The sequence below is a fragment of the Cygnus olor genome, chromosome 2 (assembly GCF_009769625.2).
Source record: "Cygnus olor isolate bCygOlo1 chromosome 2, bCygOlo1.pri.v2, whole genome shotgun sequence".
Taxonomy (NCBI): domain Eukaryota; kingdom Metazoa; phylum Chordata; class Aves; order Anseriformes; family Anatidae; genus Cygnus; species Cygnus olor.
In genome coordinates this window covers 52,689,224-52,711,618 of record NC_049170.1, presented here as the reverse complement: position 1 = coordinate 52,711,618, position 22,395 = coordinate 52,689,224, and the positions used below count along the sequence as shown (strand labels likewise).

Below are 22,395 nucleotides of genomic sequence, written 5' to 3'. Positions count from 1 at the left end.
TAATTAAAAAAAACAGAATTCAGCTGTTCAGTAAGTAGCTTAGTAGTACAACAGGTGTTTTGTGTCCCACCCCTACTTCCCCCTCCTACTGCAAAATCTGAAGCAATTCTGAGATACACTCTTGGTCTCAATTGTCTGGGAAACAAAAATGAACATGATTTTAGAGAACATGTCATTGTCTAAACCCATGAAGCAGCAAAGCAAGGGGAACAGCAACCATTCTTGTTGCCCATGAAAACACCCTATTTGAGATCACCATATAAAAGTGGGTAGAAAAAATATACATTTGGGTAGTGCTTGGAAACAAGCCTAGTTTGTAATTAACAGAGAAAATAATAAAGAGAAATGAAAAAGATATATTGTGTTCACAGTGAACATCTAAAGGCCCCAAAGCTGCTGTCAGGAACAGAGTGGGCTACAGTAACCCTATATTAGATAAGCTACTGCAAACTCCTCAAAATCAAAGAACATTTAAAGTATACAACCAAGAGGGTTAAACCACTTTTTTTGTTGTTGTTGCAAAAGTAGTGCCTGTTACACTTTGAAACAAATCAGTTTGAAATATTGACAGGTCAAAAGGCTATACTAGAAGTGCACAGCATCACTGCAATCTATGCTAATCTGTTTTTCATTTGTTTTTAATAAGAATAGGAGACATGCAAAATGAAGCAAGCAGCTAAGAAAACACATTCATAAAATTACGGATACCAAACAAAATTAGTAATAAAAGAATATATAAACTTATTACCTGTTTGTTATAAATATTGGCTGCAATCCTTTTCCGTAAAACCAGTTCCATTGCAGCAGGATGACTGAGCTGCACAGTAGTCTTCACTATTAAGTAAATCCTCTCATTTTGTGGAGTGACCCTGTTCAGGTACACTGAATCATGGACAGAAGAATCCCAAGCAGCAGTGGCTGAAACCTATGCAGACAAATCAAATGGAGAAAGGAAAGAAAAATCAAAGACTCAATCTAACAAATAATTTGCAATGATTTAATGTGGAGTAAAACAATTCTTTTATGAAAGAAAAATAAGTACCATTGAACAAAATGAATAAAACCACCTTTCATAGTAAGCAATCAGAAGCAGCACAAAAAAGGTGTTAAGATACCAGGAAACACGATAGGAAGCACAATCTCCTGCCCCAAAAGGAAGTTTTCACCCAGAAGGAAGCAGAGGAGAGAACAGAAGCAATATTGGAGGAAGAAAGAAATCCTACTGCAGATGTACTGAAAATGTATGGAATTCAATGGCAAAATTTCCATCTGGGTTAAATTAGGTTACAATGGTCTATACAGAATAAATCTGTTCCATCCTGCAGAACGTCTTTTTCCATCCCCCCATCTCTTCCTGAACCTCAGCTTGACATTTATTCTGCAAATGGACTCTTAAGCATTGGCCTGAGATGGCACAGAAAGCAGAAAAAATACAAGTTAAGCTCCAAAATGTACTCAGAACCATTCACTTCCAACAATTCCCCTTTTCTTTTTTTTAATTTAAAAAGTAATTGTGTACTACAAAGAAGAAAGTTTTTTTTTTTTTAAACATTGAGCTTAGCCTAGTCAGCATAGTAAAGGAAGCAGTTTTATGTGAATAATTAGGAGCCTACAAGAGGAATGATGAAGGGGCAAGGAAAGACGAAAAAAGGGATTCTGAGTTAGGTGGCTGAATTAGACTTTTGCCAAGAGAAAAGACTTGCCAGCTCTACATTAAGGCAGGAGAGCTAACAAGTCATACCCTCTTAAATCCTAACCAAACAGGCCAGAAACTAAAGGCAGCACTTCTAATACAAACACATAATCATAGTGATTAAATACATACAGGGAGAAAATAAAACATAAGAAGAAAGCTTTAATATAAGCTGCAGTTGTCAAGAAGGAGGCTTGCTAACAATTTACCTCTTCATCACTGTGTTTTATGATCGGCAGGTAAAAGAACGGACTCCCATGCTCCTTTGGTAGTATTGAGTTAACTCCTGATGCATGGGGACCTATAAGTTGTTCATTGGCACTGAGGTCATCAGCTAATGAAACAAACATGCAAAGAATGAAATGGTTTTGCACCAAAGGATATTAATATATGGAGGCAAAGTTGTAATACAAAGTTGTAACAAAATCCTACCCATATTCATAACACATTTAATCCTGATTAATCTTACTACTATGCATTATTTTGAAGATGGTTTCAGTATACAAAAGTGGGGAGGTAAGGCTGGACCAAGACTCCCCCTGAACATATTCTCACATGACCTAAACAGAATTCAGAACTACTTCTAGGTATTCAGGAAAGGAATTTACCCAGCCAGAAAGTTCCTGACTTATTCACCTGCCAGTCTAACCAGCTAATCTCTTAGGTAAATCAGTTCTGATGTATCAAGACAGACAACAGTGGTTCTGCTAACGTTAGGCTTTTAATTAAACAAAAGAAGTGTTGTGCAATGATTCATAAACCTGTTTAAGTATCCTACTTGGCCTTCTGTCTGCCAACCTCCGTTTTCAATGAAAAACAAAAACATTTCCTGTGAGCACAGAAGGAAAGAATCACAGAGAGTATATATAATTTTTCAAAAGCAGTGTCTAAAGCGGGCATCGATGGGTTGCCTGTATAAACAAGCCTAGTAGCCCACTGAAGTGCTGGATGTGACTAGGCTTGTGAATCCTTCTCTACTTTATGTCCAAGTTTATACTTACAGACTTACTTCCTAAACAGTCCTTAAATATAGTGCTAACTCCAGTCTCTTGCTGCATACAGTGTATCCGTGCTCTAAGAACATAAATCAATAGTCTTCCCTCATATAAAACTAAGTGTCTTCAAAGGGACAACACTCAGATACTCTAACAAAATGCTTGTTATGCTCCTAAACACACTCTTAATTAAGCCATCTGTTTAAATCTCTGCAGATTAGTCAGTGGAAGAGTTGGAAGATTCTCTATCAGTACTTTAATGACGTGTGGATTTGTACATCAAAACGCACACAGGATTTTCCTGTCTGCCATTCCATTTAAATAAAGCTTGCTCTTTTATGCATTTTTCTGCTGTATAACCAATCCTTTTACTTGTATGTTCCCTGATTATTATCTTAATTTTAAAATAGTTGTACTTAACTATTAACACACAGAATCAGAAGAAAGCACATTCTACAAGCCATACCAGACAGACAGTGCCATTGCCAGGACTTTTTTATGTCTTCTTAGACATTTAAGATTCACTCTTCCACCTACCAATTTATTGATGCAAACTAATTTTTATTCTTTTCTTTAGTTTCTTAATCTGTTGTTACAACATACCATTCAAATCAAGGAAAAGGACGGGTATATGTGTTTCCATTCCTGCAGGTGGAATCCTGAAACAAAAACTGCTGTCAATACAGAAGGCAAATACAAACCTAAACTAATCTGGGCAAACAGTTCTCCATGCAAGTTTTGTATTAACTGTGACCAATGACTAAGGCTATCAACATTTTGATGGCTAATTAGAGTGCCTGTGTTGCACAGGCAATGTTTTGTTTATTTCCACATGTAGCTAAATGTAGTGCTTTACCAAAACTTAATTCACACGCCACCGTGCATTACAGTTTTAAACATCTTGCTCTGTTTCTTATAAAATAAACTAGCTGTAGTCATCTTACACATAAAGGTTAGCAATCTTTCAAACAAATGGATAGCAAACTCCTGGCAAGACATAGTCTTTATAACAATAAATATACTTCTAGCTACATGACCACAGCATACTTCAAGTGAGTAAGGGAAAAAAAATCCTAAGTTAGAGAGGAAAAATTATCACTACATCATTCACCCAATGAAGAAGAGAGATTAGGCATTATCAGAGACATCAGTGTACACTTAATTAGAGCTTTTATTTATTGTCCACACTTCCACAAAATTTAATGTTACATTTCTAACTTTTCAAAGTCAGTTTCAACAGCCTTACTTAAAACAGATATTTAAATGAAATTAAAGTTATTAGATATGTTTCTTCTGCTCCTTTTCAAATTTTCTTTTAAATGAGAATTTCTTCCTTCCTCACCCCAACTCAATGAAATGATGTGTGCTACAATTAATTTTTGAGCAATTGAGCCTTTTTTTTTTGAAAGGAATCAAACTACAGGATAACTTTCTCAGAACTAAAAAAAAAAAGTAAAATAGTATTAAATTCAAAGGCAATGTTCAAACCGTGAAAGCTATCTCAAAACTCCTTTATGTAGTAAAGGAACAAGGCAAACACTCATTACTTTCAAACAAGCACCTGACCTTCTAGCCTTATGCCAGCTCAGTGTAGTTGGAGGTATTAAAGGAAAAGCTAGAAGGCTATAAAACATCTTGAGATTTTTACCTTTTAGTTTGCAACATTCATGTAAAAAAAGCTAACAACTCCAGTGTTTTTTCTGAACTTACCAATTTGCAGGGGCACCGGGAATTCCACTGCCTGGTGCTGGAACAAACACTGCATTCCTCTCTTCTGTCAGCCCTACCCACTGCTCTACCAGCCGGGTTTCTCGTTCTATATCATCCTCAGATTTTTCTACAGTGAAAGAGGGTAGTATTATAAGACACATTTCTGATGATATGGGGAATAAAGTACTTATGAGAGAGATTTTAAGTTTCAAACCTTGCTTATTGCTGATCTTTTGAATCTGCTCATCTAAGTATTCTCTGCGTTTTATCAATGCATCAGACCATCTTTCTCGTACACAGTTTAAGTCTTCTTCCTAACATGGGATGAAAAATGGAAGTTATTAGGCTTTGTGGTTAAGATCAAATGGCAGTGAAGTCTGCGACACCTTCATCAGAATCGATATTAAACAGCTTGCATGATGCAGAAAACTTCTTTCCCCAAATAACATGCATACTAATTAAGTACCTCATCACCCATGAACGGAAGCTTATTTGTTTTCAAGTTTCATATTCCAAAAGGAGGAAAAGAAAATGTGACTACCTCAGCTGCTGAACAGAATTATCCACCAAAGACTAATTACCCACAGAAGTGGCAATCAAACTTTTTAATCGCATATGGAATAGGAAAAACAGGTATCATCAGTTGATCATAAGTTCTCCTGAAGATTAGACAGGTCAGTATGCCCTCAAACCTGCACAAAATTCCATTGCTAGCAGCTGCTATCAGTGCAATTAAAAGATTTCTCATGCAAACAAAACCGATCATGCAATCATGCTTTGTGGTATCACAGAAAATCTGGTTCATTCTTCTCTGTGATTTGTCAGGAAGCGCATAAACAGCCCGCGAAAAGTTAGTACCTAACTGGTATTTTTGAGTTTGTTGTAAAATCTAACCCATTATTTTATGGGATGTCAGCATTCTCACCTAACTGGTTTTACTTCCTTAAAAGCTGCCTACTAGAAATAAGACTTCAATGTAAAGGTCTGCCATGTGCTTTATATTTTTAGGTATTTCTTATCCTGGCCCTTGCCATCTTTTAAACGATTCTTCTTTTAAGTTTTCTAAACGGTGACTGTCCTGTATTTACTTATCACACAAGGAGCCAGGCTCAAGGTTTGTTGGTTTGTTTTTATGTAGATGAGCTTAAAATAGAAAAAATGCTTCACTGAACTTCTGTATTCCCCACACTTACATCCGCCACTCACTCTCCCACTAGCATTTCAGAAAACTGCACAATTTCAAAGGTTAAGACGTTTTCTTTAGAAAACAAAGCAAAAAAGCCCAATGCTGTATAATTTGGTTGAGAAAAACTTGTGTTGCTGCAGGGTGGTTTTTTTTTTCTTTTTTTTTTTTTTCCCCCTAAGATAGTCACTGGAAACTATTTTCATTTTAAATTAAAGTTTCTAAGCTTTTATTTACGTAGAAATTCATGTAGCCAGTTAGGAGAGCTGACTGCTGAGTACTAGAGAGAAGAGCACACTGTAAGAGTATAAAGTCACATGGTAAACTGAAATAGCAGTGTTTTATAGCCCAGGTAGCCTCTTAAATGCACAGCATATATTTCAAAGCTGCTTTTGCTTGCACCAGTATGCTTGTTCATTGGAAAGTTGCTGGCTATTAGCATTAGCTGTGCCCCATGCCACAGGATTGACAGCAACAGCAGCAATACCTGGTAACTATCCATATCACCACCATCCTCCTCCTCCTTCTGGTAGGAGAAAATACATTTTGTAAAACACAAAAGAACATGCATTTTTCAACAGAAAAATCAAAGAATTACCCCAAACCATGAGTACAAAAGCATCTTGCCACAAACTTGTAAAATGTTAAAATTACAACACTCAACCAAAGTCTTATTAACAGGTAGGATCAGATCTTTCTTCAGACTACAGCATCTCAGCCATGATTTTAGCGGTTACATTTAGTAAAAAAAAACAGTTCGTAGAATACAGTGCCAGGAAAAGGACTTAGCAAGCATATCATCAATATTTTCGCTTTACAGCTTCATCTGTACTTAAGGCTAGAATTACTTGTGGTTCTGAATGTCTGAAAGCACCTTGCTTCCCTGGGTGACCTGTCCCACTTGTTCTTTGCTGTCACTGTTGAAAGGATGCTTAATCTCCCATATGAATTCATCTAGTAGCAGCAAGAAGCCATTTATACTTCCTAAGACATTTTTCTGCTAGCTTAAACAGTCCTTTTGAGTTCAGTAACGGCTATTTCTGATACTGATCAAGTTAACTCCTTGAAAAGATATCCAGTATCTCACTAAGACTCCCAACTCTTTTTTTTTTTTCTTCTCATTCCTTTCCCCTTAATTTTCACTGTCCCACAAGGGACAGAAACTAACCAAACTAGTAACCTAGTATTAATTTCACCTCTACACGCAAAAAGTAAAAACAACTTCCATATACCTGCTGTCTTGCATATACCTAAATATTACACTTGGTTATTTATCAGTTATACATTAAGTTACAAGTATGAAAAAATAAAATAAAATACAAGCAGATATAGCACCCTATGCTCACATTATATGTATTAGACTCAAACAAATGTAAAACAGCAAAATTAACCTATCGTGTTCCAGTGTGTGAACTAAGGTCCCTTTTGGAACTCTGTTGGGCAGGGTCTAGAGCAGCAAAGCAAAATCAACAGAATAAATCAATGCATGATAAAGTAACTGTCTTACCTGGTAGCTGTCTAAGCCCCTTTGCAATTTCGTTGATCTCGCAGTCACACCACCTATGGAGACTGAAAGAATTGCTTCTACCATGAGAGGCAACGTTCCCGAATGTTGTACAGGTTTCACTGTCACCTGAACTCTGCGAGAATGACCCTGAGCAGGAAGGCAGCCAAGAGAGAAAGAAAGGCACAGAGGGAGAGAGAAACAGAGAGAAACTAAGAATAACATTAAGAATCAATGTAAGTATGAATTAAACAAGATGAAAAGACATACCTGCCTAAGCTGGAAAATCCCTCCTGTGTTTACATCCTTTGCCTGATGGAGTTCAACTGCAGTATACTCTCCCATCTCATTCAATTCTTGTATGGAAATCCACATTTCTATTCTTCGTGTTACTTCATTCCACCTAAAAAGATATACCAACAAAACTTAATGCTTGCCTCACTGAAGTATGATTTGCATGCCACAGGTATTAGAAAACCTTTGGAAAGCTGATAGAAGCATTTTATTTATACCTGTCTCTCAGTGTCCTAGTTTTAGCGTGAAGAGAATCAACTTCCCAAACAGAGGTGCCATTGCCTGTACATCTGTGACCCCACACCTCTATAGCAAGAGCTCCTTCTGAAATGAACTCCAAAAACTCCTCTGTGACATTCACCACATAGTCCTGGAAATGAGAAAAACTTATATCCAATCAAATGAAATAACAGCATCTCCTCAATTGGTTTGTAAGGACACACCAAACAATTATGTACTTGCATGGCTCAACCATACAGTTTGGATGATAAAGCTTGACTCTGGTCAACGGAGTTGTGAAACGAATCATCTCAGCAACTACTGCTTCTGCATACTGTGTATCATGCTTGAAATTTTCCATTAAGACCACCTCACAGCTCCATTATGATTTTTAAAGTTACTTAGCTTACAAAACAGGTATATAACGATGTCATTCTATAAACTATAGTTCCCCCTGTGCATATTAAAGATGACATTTAAACTTATAAGACCACATCTGTAAAGAATGTTTTCATTTTGCTGCATTTTGAAGAGGTGATGAAGTGAAATATTATAGCACTTAAAGTATGTCAAAAGTCAATTATTTATATGACTTGATTCCCTCCTTCTTCCCCCAGGAAAAAGGAGGCTTAAATTCTAAACAGCTTAGCTCAAACATGCCATCCTCTTGATAATACTATTTCATGCAAAAAATAATTACCTTACAGTGAGAGAAGGTCACTGTAAAATGAGCATCCTTGCTCTGAGGTGGAGGCACATCTGGATCTACCACTGGTGCTGCTACTGTTGACTCACATTGGTCCCAAAATGTGTATTGACAGAAGACAAAGTTGGAGAGATTAGGTGGCAGTCCGGTTGCTTCTTTTATTTTTACCTGAGGAGACAAGACAGATGTTCTCATGGTTATTTCTTCTACTGTAAACTATTTAAAATGAAGTATTTCAACCAAAATTATCAACAGCTAAGAATTTTTAAAAGGTAACTCCAATTGCTTTCTAAAGATGTCCATACTTGGGAAATCTGTATTCTGCATATACAAAAGTGCAGATGCAAGGAAAACTGTTACAGGCATCTCACCAGCCCACCCACACACATGCTTTCTTTGAGGTTGATATACTTGAGTGAAACACTTTTTAATCACAGAAAAAAATGAAATCCAGACGCTAACCATAGATACTACTTTAGATAATCAAACAAATCACAGGAAGTGGATATATGGAAAAACTGTTTCCCTTTCTGTGTCTGCCAAGAAAGACAGTGCTTGTAATGTCAGTATTTGTGATGTAGACCTGCACGTACCAGAAGCTAATGCTACTTAATTCAGTCACGGGCAACCACAGCCAGTTAGACTGACATACACTGAACTGGAACCAAGAGTAGTCTCTCTCTTCTCCTTAGAAAATTTTCTCCTTTCTCTTTAGAAAATTTAAAGCAAGCAATAGCTTAGTACTTTACATCAGACCGACTACATAGTTACAAAGGTCTGAAACTGTTAAATCCATCATGCCTTCTCACTTACCCTGCAGGAGAGCTTTTTTGCTCTGTGAATAATTTCTCCATTGTTATCCGTGACTTCCAGACTCCCACTCTCACTGGAGTTCTCGGATGAGTCATCTCCTTCTACTACACGTTCTGGGACAGACCCAGTGACTCGCATTACTTCAACATGCAACCGCCCTGCAACCTAAGGCAAGACAAACGCTAAGAACCTACGCAGAAAGGATTTAAAGACATGAAGACGGGAGATATCTAACTCCAGGAGGTGAGCAGAAACTGGTAACTAGCACTGAACATTAGAACTGAAGAGCTTACAACCATCAAAGGAAAAGCAACAATGACAAAAAAGAAGAGAAAGGAATAAAAATAAATTGTTTGCAAGCAGAACTACAGAGTTTTTTAATTCATACACTACAGAAAAGGCACACAGAATCATGACTGTGCATCAAAACTTCAACATGCTGGTTTTTGCTCAGCTACCGAAATTGATACTACGAATTTTATTCTATTTTAGTATATGGACAACTTTAAACACTTAAACAGAAAACATATATATATATATATCAATTTGCAAAGCAGTTATTCACTGGGAAACGAGTCAATAAGCCTCATTTGCTCATTAAAATATGGTGCATATTACTAAGTCGCCCAGCAAAAAAACATGTTACCAATGAATGAATGTACGTATGGATGCACAGGTATGAATGCACGCCCCGGCTACACGTTACGGCACTATCTCACATTACCTCCCCCTGCTGGCTGATGATGGGCACAGCATACTGCAGCTTAACATCATAGAAAAGGCACTCCAAAAACACATTTGCCACACCAATTAAGTTGTGATTCTCTTGTGCTTCATAAAAAGGATCACCTCTTTTGCCAATGAGCTTCCTTATCTGTATTAAAGAGCACAGAAGTTATTTCAAAAACTGCAAGCATGAAAATCAAAATTAAATAACTGCATAATACAAGATCATGTCACAAAACCTAAGTGACTACCATTCTTTTCTGTTCGTTCCTGTTAACACAAGCAGAAAGGGACTGGGAGCTATCAAAAATGTGTAATGAAATCTTTGAGATGAGACATTATACGATCCTTTCTTTACTACAGTAAATAGTAATATGACCCACATTTTTTAGTAATGTCAAGCAAACCAGACTTTACCATCAGCAAGTACAACAGACATTGCTTTCAAGAAGTTTCGCCTTACTTTTCTGCTCTGTTTACTCTTTTTAAATGAAAGGACAAATCATCTCCAGGATGAATAGCTGGTCTGGCTGCTGCTAGGGCAAAATGGAAGGTGCAGGATGACTTCTGCTTAATCCTACAAGTGTTCCCAAGAATCCTCAAGAGCTGAGATCATGTCTGCAGCATTTTCTATACAAGTACCCCATAACACAGCCACAAAGAATTCACATGGATTCCGGGCATGATATGCACACCTCAGTGGACATGTTAGCTCCTTCCCTTCTCCTCTTTCATCTTCAACACACATATTTGACCTATGTGCTTCTATGTAGCATATAGAACACATGCATTATGCCCAACCTATGCTATGGAAAGAATAATTCTGCCTCAGGAAGACACGTTAATGTATTGAAAGGATGTGCTATCAGTTCTTACTAAAGTCAGCAGCAAAATCATCGTTTTCTTCAATGGGCACTGATGAAGTGCTTGACCTCCCCTGTGTTACAACTTTAGAGATTCACAATGCCCTGTCCAAGGCATGGAACAAAAGCACGACAGTTGTTCAAACATATTTGACAATGATTCTTGATACAATTAATTCAGGTGCTCCATGTCAGCCATAAGACAGTAAGGTGTAAGTCCTGTGTACTTCTACCTTAATACTTAGAGGACATCTTCTGGAACACCAAATCTCACATCTGTCTCTTGCCAGTAAACAAACAAGCTTTTGACAAGTCTTACTCTCATTTCTAAAGGCTGACCCGTTATTTAAATTCTCAGGAAATGCCAGTTGGTTTTGACAGAGATACTGATGCAGACTAAATATTGATTTCTTCACTGCCTTAAGGTAGGGGGACATACAAATGAGATTATAGAATATTTCACATTTTAAGATCAAGTTCTGCCCCACTCGTGTTCCGCACCTTAAGCATATCTAAGCAGCGTGAGCACTCTCTAGTCATCCTAGCTAGCTTTGATACAAACCACATTTTAATCATTGTTTCTAATGCTGTTTGCTGTTTCAATTCAGACTAATGCCCGTCTGCATGGCAGCTGTATTATGGCAGGTAAACATATGCTCTTACTGGTATCATGAGTCACTAGCTCAACACAATTACATCGGAGAATACAACTTAGGATAAGATGTAGCTCTGTTTTACTCTGCATGGGCATTTTGTTCATAGCTGTTTGGTTTTTTTTAACCATGGTGCTGTATCCTTCAATATACGAAGTCATTGCACTTTATCTGTACAACATACTACAAGGGGTTAGAAAAAAAACTCAGTCTGTGATCCCCTTCGAAAAAAAAGATTTAATACCTCAGGAATTTTCTCCTTCCACTCTTGATAGAGGTCTCTCATGTCAATCAATTTGTTCTCTAGTTTCTCAATAGTCCACACTTGAGTTGCTTTTCCTTTTCTTCTCACTTGAATAGCAGGCTCACTCACTATTGCGCCCCTCTAAACCAGAGGAAAAAATAATCACTGCAGGAAAGGCGCAAGCATGTAAGTAGTTTAACCTTTCACTCAAATCGTGCTCTTAAAAAGGAATAAAATAAAGAGCATACAGCTTCCTTCTGTGTGCCAGCCATAGCACCTTTGTCCTCAAACAAAGCATACCCTATACATCCCTGAAGATCCAGATCTATTTGTTCATTCAGACAACTTTCATTCACACAGCATCATTAACAATGCTCTCAATCAAATCACTTATGACAGGTATTATTTTAAGTGCTATTTACAGCAACACTACAACTAGAAAATCCTCAAGAAAAAACATAAGGATATTTAACAGAAACTGGTAATTTTTGCAAACATAACTAAAATGCAGCATTCTAATTAGGTTTTACAGCAACAGAACACAAATGTCTGCTCACAAACCGCATGCACATATCCCTATTACTACACACTTGAAAGAACAGGAGGAGCCATACTTAATGCTACAATCCCATTTTTATCTTATTCACTTTCAATACAATCAAAATCACACAGCACCCATGTTTTGCCTACATATAATCCAACAAAAATAATATTTTATGGCCTTAATTACATCTACACATTTTGAATTAGACATAAAACTATTCCATTTTCTAGCACTGTTTGTTATTACCTTTTTGTTGGCACTGAGGTTTTCAGCAGGGATTTGAAGTGTTACTTGATAATCTGTTAGCTTACTCATTTCTTCTGCTAAGAAGTTTGCTTCTCTCACGAGTGTATTTGCTTTCACTATCTGCTCTCGAAGTTTAGCCAGGCTCTGTCGAAACAATTCATCCCTGTGGTGCAGTGGGTAACATGAAAAATACACAGAAACCTATTTCTATTATTGGAAAGCTGCAAATAGAGGTGCTAACAAAGACTTTTCTGAAGCAAGTGTAAGGAGAAACACCATAAGGCACTATGCCAGCAAACACAAAACAGTGTTGGACAGCTTTATTGGGGAAGAACAATGATCACATATTAAGCAAATATATTATGTATATGCCCAAATAATTAAGTAATGCCCAAATAAAAGGGCACAGTACTATGACAGCTGTTTCAGTGATAATTTGTTAAAAGCCCTAGGGATATTCTTAACTTTCTAGAAATGAAATAATTGCAGCTGTCTTTGCCTTTAATCTGTAGTCATGTTCCACAGAAACTACCAGTCCCAACATGTGATTCATCTTGATAAAAACTGCTTTTCCTCGGATCGTGATGTTGGAACCTGCAATCACTGAAGGCCACAGCTTTACGTTACAGCTAGGGCTCTGCAGTGCTCCCCAGAAGTCCCCGCATATACTTAAGCCATCTCAAGCATGAATATTAAAAAACACGTTGAGTCCTATTTACCAGAAGCACCTTTTACCTAACAGATGAGTGAGCACTGGTTAAAGCTCCTGCACTCTGTACAGTTAACAGTCTCTGGACAAGTTCCAAGAAGGTTTCTAAGGCCTGTCTGAGCAAATCTCTTCTAACCTAAAACCTGGAAAACCTGCTATGACACATACTATACCTCCACCTGCAATACTGTGTGATACATTCTCACCTGGGGACCTCATCTTTATTTTGCCTTTTAAAAGTATCATGGTCATCTTCTGAGGAAATGGGAAGTCCCCCTTTCTGCCTTTCCTGTAATCCCACTTACTGCGCACCATTATCTTCTGCATAAAACTCAGGATCAAATTTCAGATTTTTCAGTGACCAGCACTCCCTTGTATGAATTTTCATCTTTTCTAGGAAAGTCCTACTAAAACCTAGTACATGTTGTGTACATATACTTCTCATTTCCATGAAATATACTACATCACAGACAACCCTGAGGAGGAATAAATTAACTCATGGGTCTTGCTGTGAATACAGGCAAAATTTGCCTATTTGCTTTTACTCAGATAAGCTCAGATCTTTCACACATCTTTATTGTACAAACCACAAATTGCTGTTAACATGCCTTTTAATTCCCAGAAGAATTCTTCCTGAGTGGTTATCTTTTTTCAAAATATCCCAAAGGAACAGCCTGGGTAATTCAAAGTGCACTCTGATTCTTCACTGATACTGTATCAAAGTGACAAGCAACTAGCAGCCTTAGCAGGCAGCTCTGAATTTTAGTGCCTTAAACATGAAAAACATGCACCTCTGTCTCTGTCCCCTATCTGGCCTAAATTTACAATAATGCTGGGTTTTGCTGGGTCTTAAATAGTTGGTATCATTAGCGGATTTTAAGTCCACTTTCTCCTTATCTGCTCCTGGTGTTACACATAAAATTCCTTTCCTGTTCCCTCTTGCTTCTGTTACCCAGGCTGTCAAGATTAAGTGAGATTAACTCTGGCCCCCTGGGGTGACAAATTCCCCAGACAGCTCTAATTCTGGATTCTCCCAGAAAATGAAGATAGTCGAGAATTACTCACTAAACAGTGCTTAATGCTGAAAGTACGCTGCACCTGCAACCACTGTGAGACAGCTGCCTAGCTTAAGAAACAGAAGCACGCTTCGATCTCTAGGTGTGTTAAGAGGCATGGGATTCAACTACAGCCAGTCCCTTCCTTGAGTCAGGAAACCTGCATCTGGCTACCTTTGTCTGGGGATGCTCCCACACCAATCTCTTCTTAGCTAGATCCTTGAGAAAGGAATGGTTTAAGACTATAAGGAGGACTTAGGAGCAGTAATGGTAGCTCAACCAATTATTATGGGTAGTTCTCATTATCTTACACATATTGCAGTTGTCTTTTTCTGCAGCTGTGGCAGCATCCTTCCAGAAACATAGCTAAAAACAACATGTTTCACACCGGATTTTCTTAATTTTTACTACATACAACACATATGGCAAGCTTCATCAGGGTATTAGCCAAAGCAAATATCCACCGAACATGAAATACTGAAACAACTGTTAGCAAACCTTTCTGACGCTCATAAAGTGTCACTGCAAGTCTCTGGGATTCCCAGTGCCAGATACAGAATGCTGACTCCAAAGGAACTAAAGCTCTGCTCCAGTACACCCCCATCCCCACTCCAACAGATAAATTCGTTCAAAGTTACAATGGATTTACTTCATGTCAACGGGCTTTAACTCTGCATATCAGGTATCATCTGTCTTTCCACAGTCAGCATAAAGCTAGAATCAACAAACCCTGTAATGTGTTCTATCTGATCTGACAGATACAACCATGTGCTTAAATCTGATGCTTATCAAATTCCTTCCACTGGCTGATCCGATAGAGCTCAGCTCCATTAGCAATGGCAACAGAACAACAGCTAAAACTGCACTCATTAAACCCTGTAGAACCCAAAGACTTGTCTCTTTCACATGTTCTTCACATTGAGTTTTCCCTTGTTTTCTGCACTTCTTGCCCTCTGGCCAGTTGGCTGGTGAAAACCGTCTCAGAACTTTGTGCCACGCTTTTACAGAAGAAATCCCTCAAATATTTTTCTTATTTAGTAAGACTCAAAACTTTTTGCTTTTTTTCCAAAGCCCAAGACTCTTCTAGATCTAAAAAAAAAACACAGAAGTTATACCTAAGAGATATATAAAGCATTCACCCATGAAGTCCAGAGCCAGAATGCTTGTCAAAGCACAGCTTCTCAAAAAAAAATTCCAACAACTACTGAGGAGAGAAGGCTGGTAGAGTCCTTAGCCTTGATACCATTCCAGATTCTCATTTTTATGTCATTCCATGGTCACGACATGGGGTTAATTTTAAGACAATCAGTTGCAATTTATTCTTGTCAGCTCTCAGTGACAGGCAAGAAGGTGCTTTTTTTGTTGTTGTTGTTTGTTGCTGCTTCTTCCTTTCTGTTGCATCTTTTATAGGTATTGCTTCTTTAACCCATAAGCCCAGTTTTCATCTCTGCTACTGAAATGGGTCATCAATGGATTTCTTGATGGCCTTGCTGTGCTCAAAGCAGTACTGAGCAGCAGTGATTCTGAGCGGAGCGTCTTTTGCTTCACATTCCTTCTGAACCACTAAAACAGCCTACAAATCACAACCATGACTCTGCAATGCTTTACATTCAGTTCACAATACAATGATTCTGTTTTTAGCTCTTACGGGGGCAAACAATTATTTTAATTAAAGTTGAAACAGAGCAATGCTTCTCTCCCTATGCTTGCCATGGAAAACATTCTAGTTGTCATTGCTGAGTGTGTGAACAGATTGCTTTTTTTTTTTCCATGCCAAACTTGGCAGAAATTACAAAACAAAAGCTCACATAATAACTAAACCAAGATCTGTTCTGTTCTATTTTTAACATTCTGAATTTGAAAGCTGCAATGCAATCTTGGCTTCCTTTATTTAGTTAGACTTCTCTTGTGCATGGATTAATTTATTTGTGGTGGAGGATAAAGCAAAAATAATTGAAATAGGAAGGAGCATTCAAACTCTCTGCATATAGAAAAAATGTTGAGTGAACAATGAAGCTTCTGTTTTAAAAGAAGACAGATTTAAAAGATGCTTACAAGAAGCCTACTAGTACATGTAGTCATTCTTCCTGCTGAACAAACCCATGGACAGAATACTCATTTGTACACTTAAGACCTGTCAGCAAAAAAAATGGTCTTGCTAGCTGACCCTAGAACTTCTCTCCAGGGAGCTGATGTCTTTCTCTCTCCAGTGATACTGAGTGCAAGCTTCTCTCTTTGTCAAGATGCAAACACACATGTGCTGCTCAAACTCTACTCACAACTTCCCGGTCTGCTTTTTAAACCTTCCCTGCAAATCACATCATGATCTTTCACCAGGGCTTTGTTCAGGTGCAACGCTATTCCTTTACAAAGAGGTTCCTGACTTTTCACCTCATTGCAAGCCTTTTCTTCCTAAACAGCTCAAACATACTCTGTTTGACTCTGTTCTCAAACATAAAGTAATCCTCTTGTACAAAACTTAAGAATTACAATTTTTTTATATTTTTTCTTATTTTAGATTGCAAAATACTGTGCTCTCATTGTATACTCTTGCATTGGGTTTACATGGAAAAGTTTTGGTAGCAGGGCAACTGCAGGGGTGGCCTCTGTGAGCAGATCCCAAAAAGGTGAGCAGATCCCAAAAGCTGCCCCTTGTCAGATCAGAGCCAGCTAAATAAAATCCTAACATCTTGGTGGAGGCAAATCTTGTACTGCAATTTAATTCTACCAAAAAAAAAAATATTGTTTCTTTCTGACAAACTGTTCAAGCCCCATCTTTCACTTAGAGTTCACCCTCTGTAGTTCTTATTAATTCTTTTGTTTTAACTCCAGCATTCTCACCTCTCTTCTGTCCAGAGATTTAGTTTCTGCTGTGCAGTCTGAGCAGTGTAGGACAGTCTTTCACTACCATGCTGATGTTGCCTTTCTGGAGAGAGCTGCTGGCGTAGCTGCTCTAACTCACGTTCATACATCAGCCGCTGCTCTTCAAGAGCACTTCGCTTCTCTTCCAAGTACTGTTTCTCCAAGATCTGGACCACGTTTTGTACAGGGTCTAAGAAAAAAAAATGGGGGAAAAAATGTGAGAAAATGTGAGATAATGTCACCTTCTTTATTTATATGGCAACAGCAATCGAGATATCCCAGAATCTTTGCAAACACAGGATGTCTGTTGCCCTCAAAAACAAAATCCAAAATAATAAATTAATACTGAATTAAATAAATAAATCCAAGCAAGAAAAAATTTTGGCATGCAATTAAGCTAGTACAATGGTTCTGACCCTCTTCTACTGCATACTTCAGTACTGTGAATTTATAATATGTTCCATAATCCCAGTAGGAAAGAAAGAATAAATCGAAAAGGGAACAAATCAGTAAGAAAATAAGAAAACAATGCAAAATACGAGAGAAGATGATGTTAACCAGAGAAGGAAATGATTTCAGGAAGTAAAAAGCAATTTACTTTCTCCATTTTGGCAGATAATGAGACATGTTGAATTGCTGCAGATGTAAACTGAGACAAATTGTCTAACTGATCATGCATCGCATTGCGCCAATGAACTTCACAACACTGAAGGAGACAAAGCACATTCTGGAGGGGCCTTCTGCATTTAGTACTACAAAGCACTTTTCATCTCAGTATCACTCAGAGCAAATACTCATTAGGATACTCTGTCCTGAAACAACAACTGCTTGTGTCAGCCAGCAATAGTTAAAACTAAATTACATTCAAATTAAACAAGAATTACTTGGTCTGCTCCTGGTTTTAGGTCCAATGACAGGCTGTGCCTCTGACAGAGCGATTCAGTGGAATAAGCTGCTTCTATGTACTACCAGCACATCTCTCTTCTTCATGTACGTATGTTTGAAAGCTTAAATACAGCCAAAATCTGGTTTGCAAAAGGACCAATCTGGATGAACATATTTGAGTGACAGCACATGCCCTAAGAGATTGCTGATTATGTGTACCAGACAGGGAAGGGAGAGGAGGAAGTTCCATAGCTGGAGGGGTGGATAGAGGAAATAACTTTGCAGCTCTAGGACTTGTCAGGATTTTCAAATACAAAAATGTTGAGCTTTAAAATAATTGTTTGTGATCTCTTCCATTTTGCAAATATGTATATAAATATATATATAATTTTTTACATATATATACATATAAAATTATGTTGTGACTTTTAAGGATGCCAGACTGTCACAAAGGAGGGAGAAAAAAAAAACTACATTTAATTGCACCGCCTTGTTTCAGACTAGGGTCTTCTTCTCAAAAATAAAATAAAATAAAAAAACCAGTGTGATTTAGTTATGAGTCACTTTGCCTTCACTACCCAGATCCACTCTTAAGACTTTGTGCAAGTTTTCCTGATACCACAATGCTACCTACACGAAAGAAAATTTGTGTTATTATAGCATCAAGTAGAGGATTCACATGAAAGGTTCCATAGGAGATCCACCAACAGTACTGTATGCTGGGCACCGTAACAGGCACATACACTCTCCCAAAAACTAGATCCCTTGCATTTTTATGAACAAATGTAGCATTACTATATCCAGTAATGTATAACAACTTACTTAGTAGTAAACCTGCTGAGACTGATTTTGCTGAACTAACCTACTGTCTGTGATTTTAACATACATGGATATTTAGGAAAGTCACTTTACAAAACAAGTCCTTCGTATTATAAATGCCAGAAGAACAAACAAGATCCTCAGGATTCTGTTCCTACAGTGGATTTGCCCCTCAGCAACCTTTCTGAAATATTGATGTAGAGCACATCTTTATCTCTAGCAGAAAACAACAATAATTATAAGTTGCTACTGTTGCCCAAGCTGTCAGTGGAAGAAATCACTGGCTTCATACAAAGGCACCATCACAAAATACCACTGAAATGGCAATTACAAATCATGAAGTTAAAAGTCAATCAATATAAATAGCAACCAAATAGCAAAGCAGTGATCTAAAAGTGTCTTAAAATAACCAGAAACAGTACTTTTTAGTACATGACATTCTCAGAAATATGGCTAGCTCTTTTTATCTTTTAAACAGATGATGCAACAAAAGCAATTGCCTGAAATGAGTTCTAATATCATAGAATACAAACCAAGTTACTTGTCTCGACCTGTACCATCCTCCTCCTCCTAACTCATAGCGAGGATGGCTCATAATGCCAGTCATTTTCATGTGCATAGGTTTTAATGTATAATCCCTAAAACAGTTTAAACTATGTATAAGAATAGTTGAGAAATCAGTATTATGCAGCAGAAAGAGAAGAGGCATGGAAGAAATTAAAGCCCTCTGTTGTGTTTGGAAACACAGGAAATGAATCTAAGGCTGAGTCATTAAGACAAGACTTTCCTAAACTGCTCCAAGACCAGCCCCAATGTCAGGGAGCAGAGTTCTTTAATAACAGTGATCTTTTCAGCCACCTGGATTTACAGAATTACAGCTATCCCAGGATCATATTATACCACGGAAAACAATTGGCACAAGATGCAACAAGCTAGTCTAAAATTTCTAATTTCAACCAAATTCAGTACTGTTGGGAGTGAAAAGGGGAGTTGTGCTTGTATTGCAATGCAAAATGTAAATTTACACCTCAGAGTCTTCAGTTTACTTTTTGAAGGAGATTCACACACACAAAAAAAGCCTTTAATACTGAAAAAGCAAAATATGGTGTGAATTATAAAACTTCTAGTTAGAACATGAAAAAAAAAACAGTCAAGTTTTTACAGTTCAGAAGAACTGTAAATGATGATAAAGCTAGATTTAAACACCATGGTCCACTATTTTGGATTCCTCATGCAAAGGCAAATCAGGGAAGATTCTGCCCAGTGCTTGCCAAACACCCAGTAAATTCCATGCAGTGTTAGAAGTCCCAAGTCATGTGGCAAAATAGTTTAATGATCCTGACAAGACCATTCACATGCAGTTACTTCTCTGCAAACTGTTAGAATATTAACGCTTAGCCAAAAGTATGTACTTTCTTCATAGGATGAACAGCACTTGATTACCTTGCTGTATCTTCACTTAATTCACATCAGGAATCTGTTAATCCAATAATAACAATGCTGAATAAAATCTTTAAGATTTCATGTGAGTGCCTTTTTCTAAGCAAGCCAGGTGAAAGTCTTGCTTTGCTGAACTTCATCAAAATCCCTACCCTGAACTATAAATTTTTGTTTGCTTAAATGAGAAACTGTGTAACCCAATCACATTTTTTACTTAACCACTGTACCCTATACAAGAATAAATCCTTGTTAGACCAGCATCACAAATTTGTGGTACAAAGCAGATCTGACAGAATCCCACAAAGAAAGTGAATGTGTTGATGTGGGGTGGGGAGAATTGGGATGTCTTCTTTACAGCTGTTTTCAAAGTCCCACATTTTCCTCAGAGCTTCTTTGGAGCCAGATGTAAAATGTGACACTGTTGTAACTGATTACATGCTTTGAAATCTAATGTTTGCACTCTGGAGAAACCAGGCTGTTTATCGAAAGAAAGTCACTGTTCTCAAATAGATGACTAGATCAAGGTCGAAAAAAAAGAAAAACTCTTGCTTCAAGCTATATCAAACCACTGCTGTGAAAGAAAAAAACCCAAACCCATGTATATACCTATACATAATTATATATCAAATTTAAAACAAACAAAGCTTATCAGAGAATACAAACGATAGAATTAACAGGCTTCAGTCCATCTGCCCCTCGCCCCCAGGGTATTTTCAGAGAATCTGAATGACAGAATTAAGAGGTATCAGTTATTTAGTTATTTATTCTACCTTTCCCATATTTATTATTTTTTTCATTTTAAGGGAGAATAAATAAATGGTATTGAAACAAATCTTTTGTACTTCTTACCCAACAAAATGGAAGCCTGTCAGAAAAATTGTAATTTAGATACACCATCAAGAACGAAACCTTTAATTGCTACCTAGCTTGGAACCAAAAGATATCCAGTGATACCTGTGGCTTCTTGTTTTGTCAGGGTTTTATTATCACTTACTACTCCAACTTAGTTAAGCAATGCCTATGTGGGAGGGAGGGAGGGAGGAGAAGAGACAAGAAGCAGTATAACTGGGTTATGATGTCTTTGAAATGGCGCGATGTGTGACTGCTAACATCTGCTGTGCTTTAGGGAGGAAACGGCTCTAATGGAAAAGGAAGGTCTGCGCTGCCCTTGAGCAGACATGGAAAAAAAAACAACTAAGACTAAGATAGGCCTGGACCACAGTCAGAAACGCCTAGTGAACTGAAATGCAAAGATGTTTGAAAAATTGTAAAGAATCATTTCTACCAGCTAGACAACAATATATCAAAATCAAAAGTGACCCTCAATTCAAAGAGCACTAGCTCATTGCTGACTGCTGTAGTTTATTCAATCCCCAGTTAGTAACAAGCAGATCAAGCATCAATGAATGCTTTCAAATTTCTCCAGCAGTATCATGCATGAGTCAATCGAGTTCAAAACCTTTGTCCCAGTTTTGGCACAGATACGGGATGGTTTGAGGCCTTAAGACAGGCAACAGAATCTTCACAAGGGATGACAACACTGAAGACCACCAGGATGGTAGATTCATCTGAAATTCGTCTCCTGGTATGAGTGAACCATAATGAGAATAATTCTGTTATCAAACAGTAATTTCGTATTCACTTGAATGGCTCTGTTATCGAACAGTAATTTCATATTAACTTGAAGAGCCTGACCCTGCAACTCACTCACACAAGCAATTCAATTAAAATCAAAACCAGAACATAAAAAACTGCAAACTATTGCTAGAGAATCAAGTACACAAAATGATCATATTGTACTCAAAAGTAAAAGAGAGGAAGATTAAGAGGAGACCAAGAAAAATGTGGGTATTGTACGAAAGAAAGGAGACACAAAGAAAGGAGAACAGAAAAAAAATGAAACACTGTCTACTGTATCTTTTTGGTTAGAGACCAAAAACCAAGGCATTTGCCTCTCAAATTTTGTATAGTTAGAAAACTTGTACAAAGCACTAAGTAGTCCACTAAGTTTTTCATCATTTCTTCTTCCCATATTGTAACACTTGAATCATGATGTGCCTTTTGGAAACCATGAAAATACAATACTGTTTTTTACATAGCAAATTTTATATATGCCACGTATCATACCGTTATTTTATATATATTGCATTTTATCCACTATAACTGTCCTAAAAAGGCATCGAAGTAGGTTTTAACAAACTAAGATTAAAAACAACTTCAGAGTTAAAAATT

At 37.5% G+C, this 22,395-nt stretch overlaps 1 protein-coding gene across 6 annotated transcripts in view; it reads right to left on the bottom strand.

Moving 5' to 3' along the window:
* The window catches only part of KIF13A (kinesin family member 13A), a 126,809-nt gene that overhangs the window by 17,140 nt on the left and 87,274 nt on the right, over window positions 1-22,395 (bottom strand). For 4 of the 6 annotated variants that reach the window (XM_040546375.1, XM_040546380.1, XM_040546377.1 and 1 more), the window contains 15 exons: window positions 16,999-17,209; window positions 12,394-12,556; window positions 11,604-11,744; window positions 9,842-9,991; window positions 9,118-9,282; window positions 8,299-8,472; window positions 7,598-7,749; window positions 7,356-7,488; window positions 7,089-7,235; window positions 6,069-6,107; window positions 4,613-4,712; window positions 4,399-4,525; window positions 3,292-3,347; window positions 1,903-2,027; window positions 749-925 (listed from right to left, as the gene is read on the bottom strand). In XM_040546375.1, the coding sequence (XP_040402309.1) occupies window positions 749-925; window positions 1,903-2,027; window positions 3,292-3,347; window positions 4,399-4,525; window positions 4,613-4,712; window positions 6,069-6,107; window positions 7,089-7,235; window positions 7,356-7,488; window positions 7,598-7,749; window positions 8,299-8,472; window positions 9,118-9,282; window positions 9,842-9,991; window positions 11,604-11,744; window positions 12,394-12,556; window positions 16,999-17,209 (2,060 nt within the window). The remainder of the gene's footprint in view (window positions 1-748; window positions 926-1,902; window positions 2,028-3,291; window positions 3,348-4,398; window positions 4,526-4,612; window positions 4,713-6,068; window positions 6,108-7,088; window positions 7,236-7,355; window positions 7,489-7,597; window positions 7,750-8,298; window positions 8,473-9,117; window positions 9,283-9,841; window positions 9,992-11,603; window positions 11,745-12,393; window positions 12,557-16,998; window positions 17,210-22,395) is intronic. The other 2 variants (XM_040546376.1, XM_040546381.1) reach the window with 1 other exon arrangement.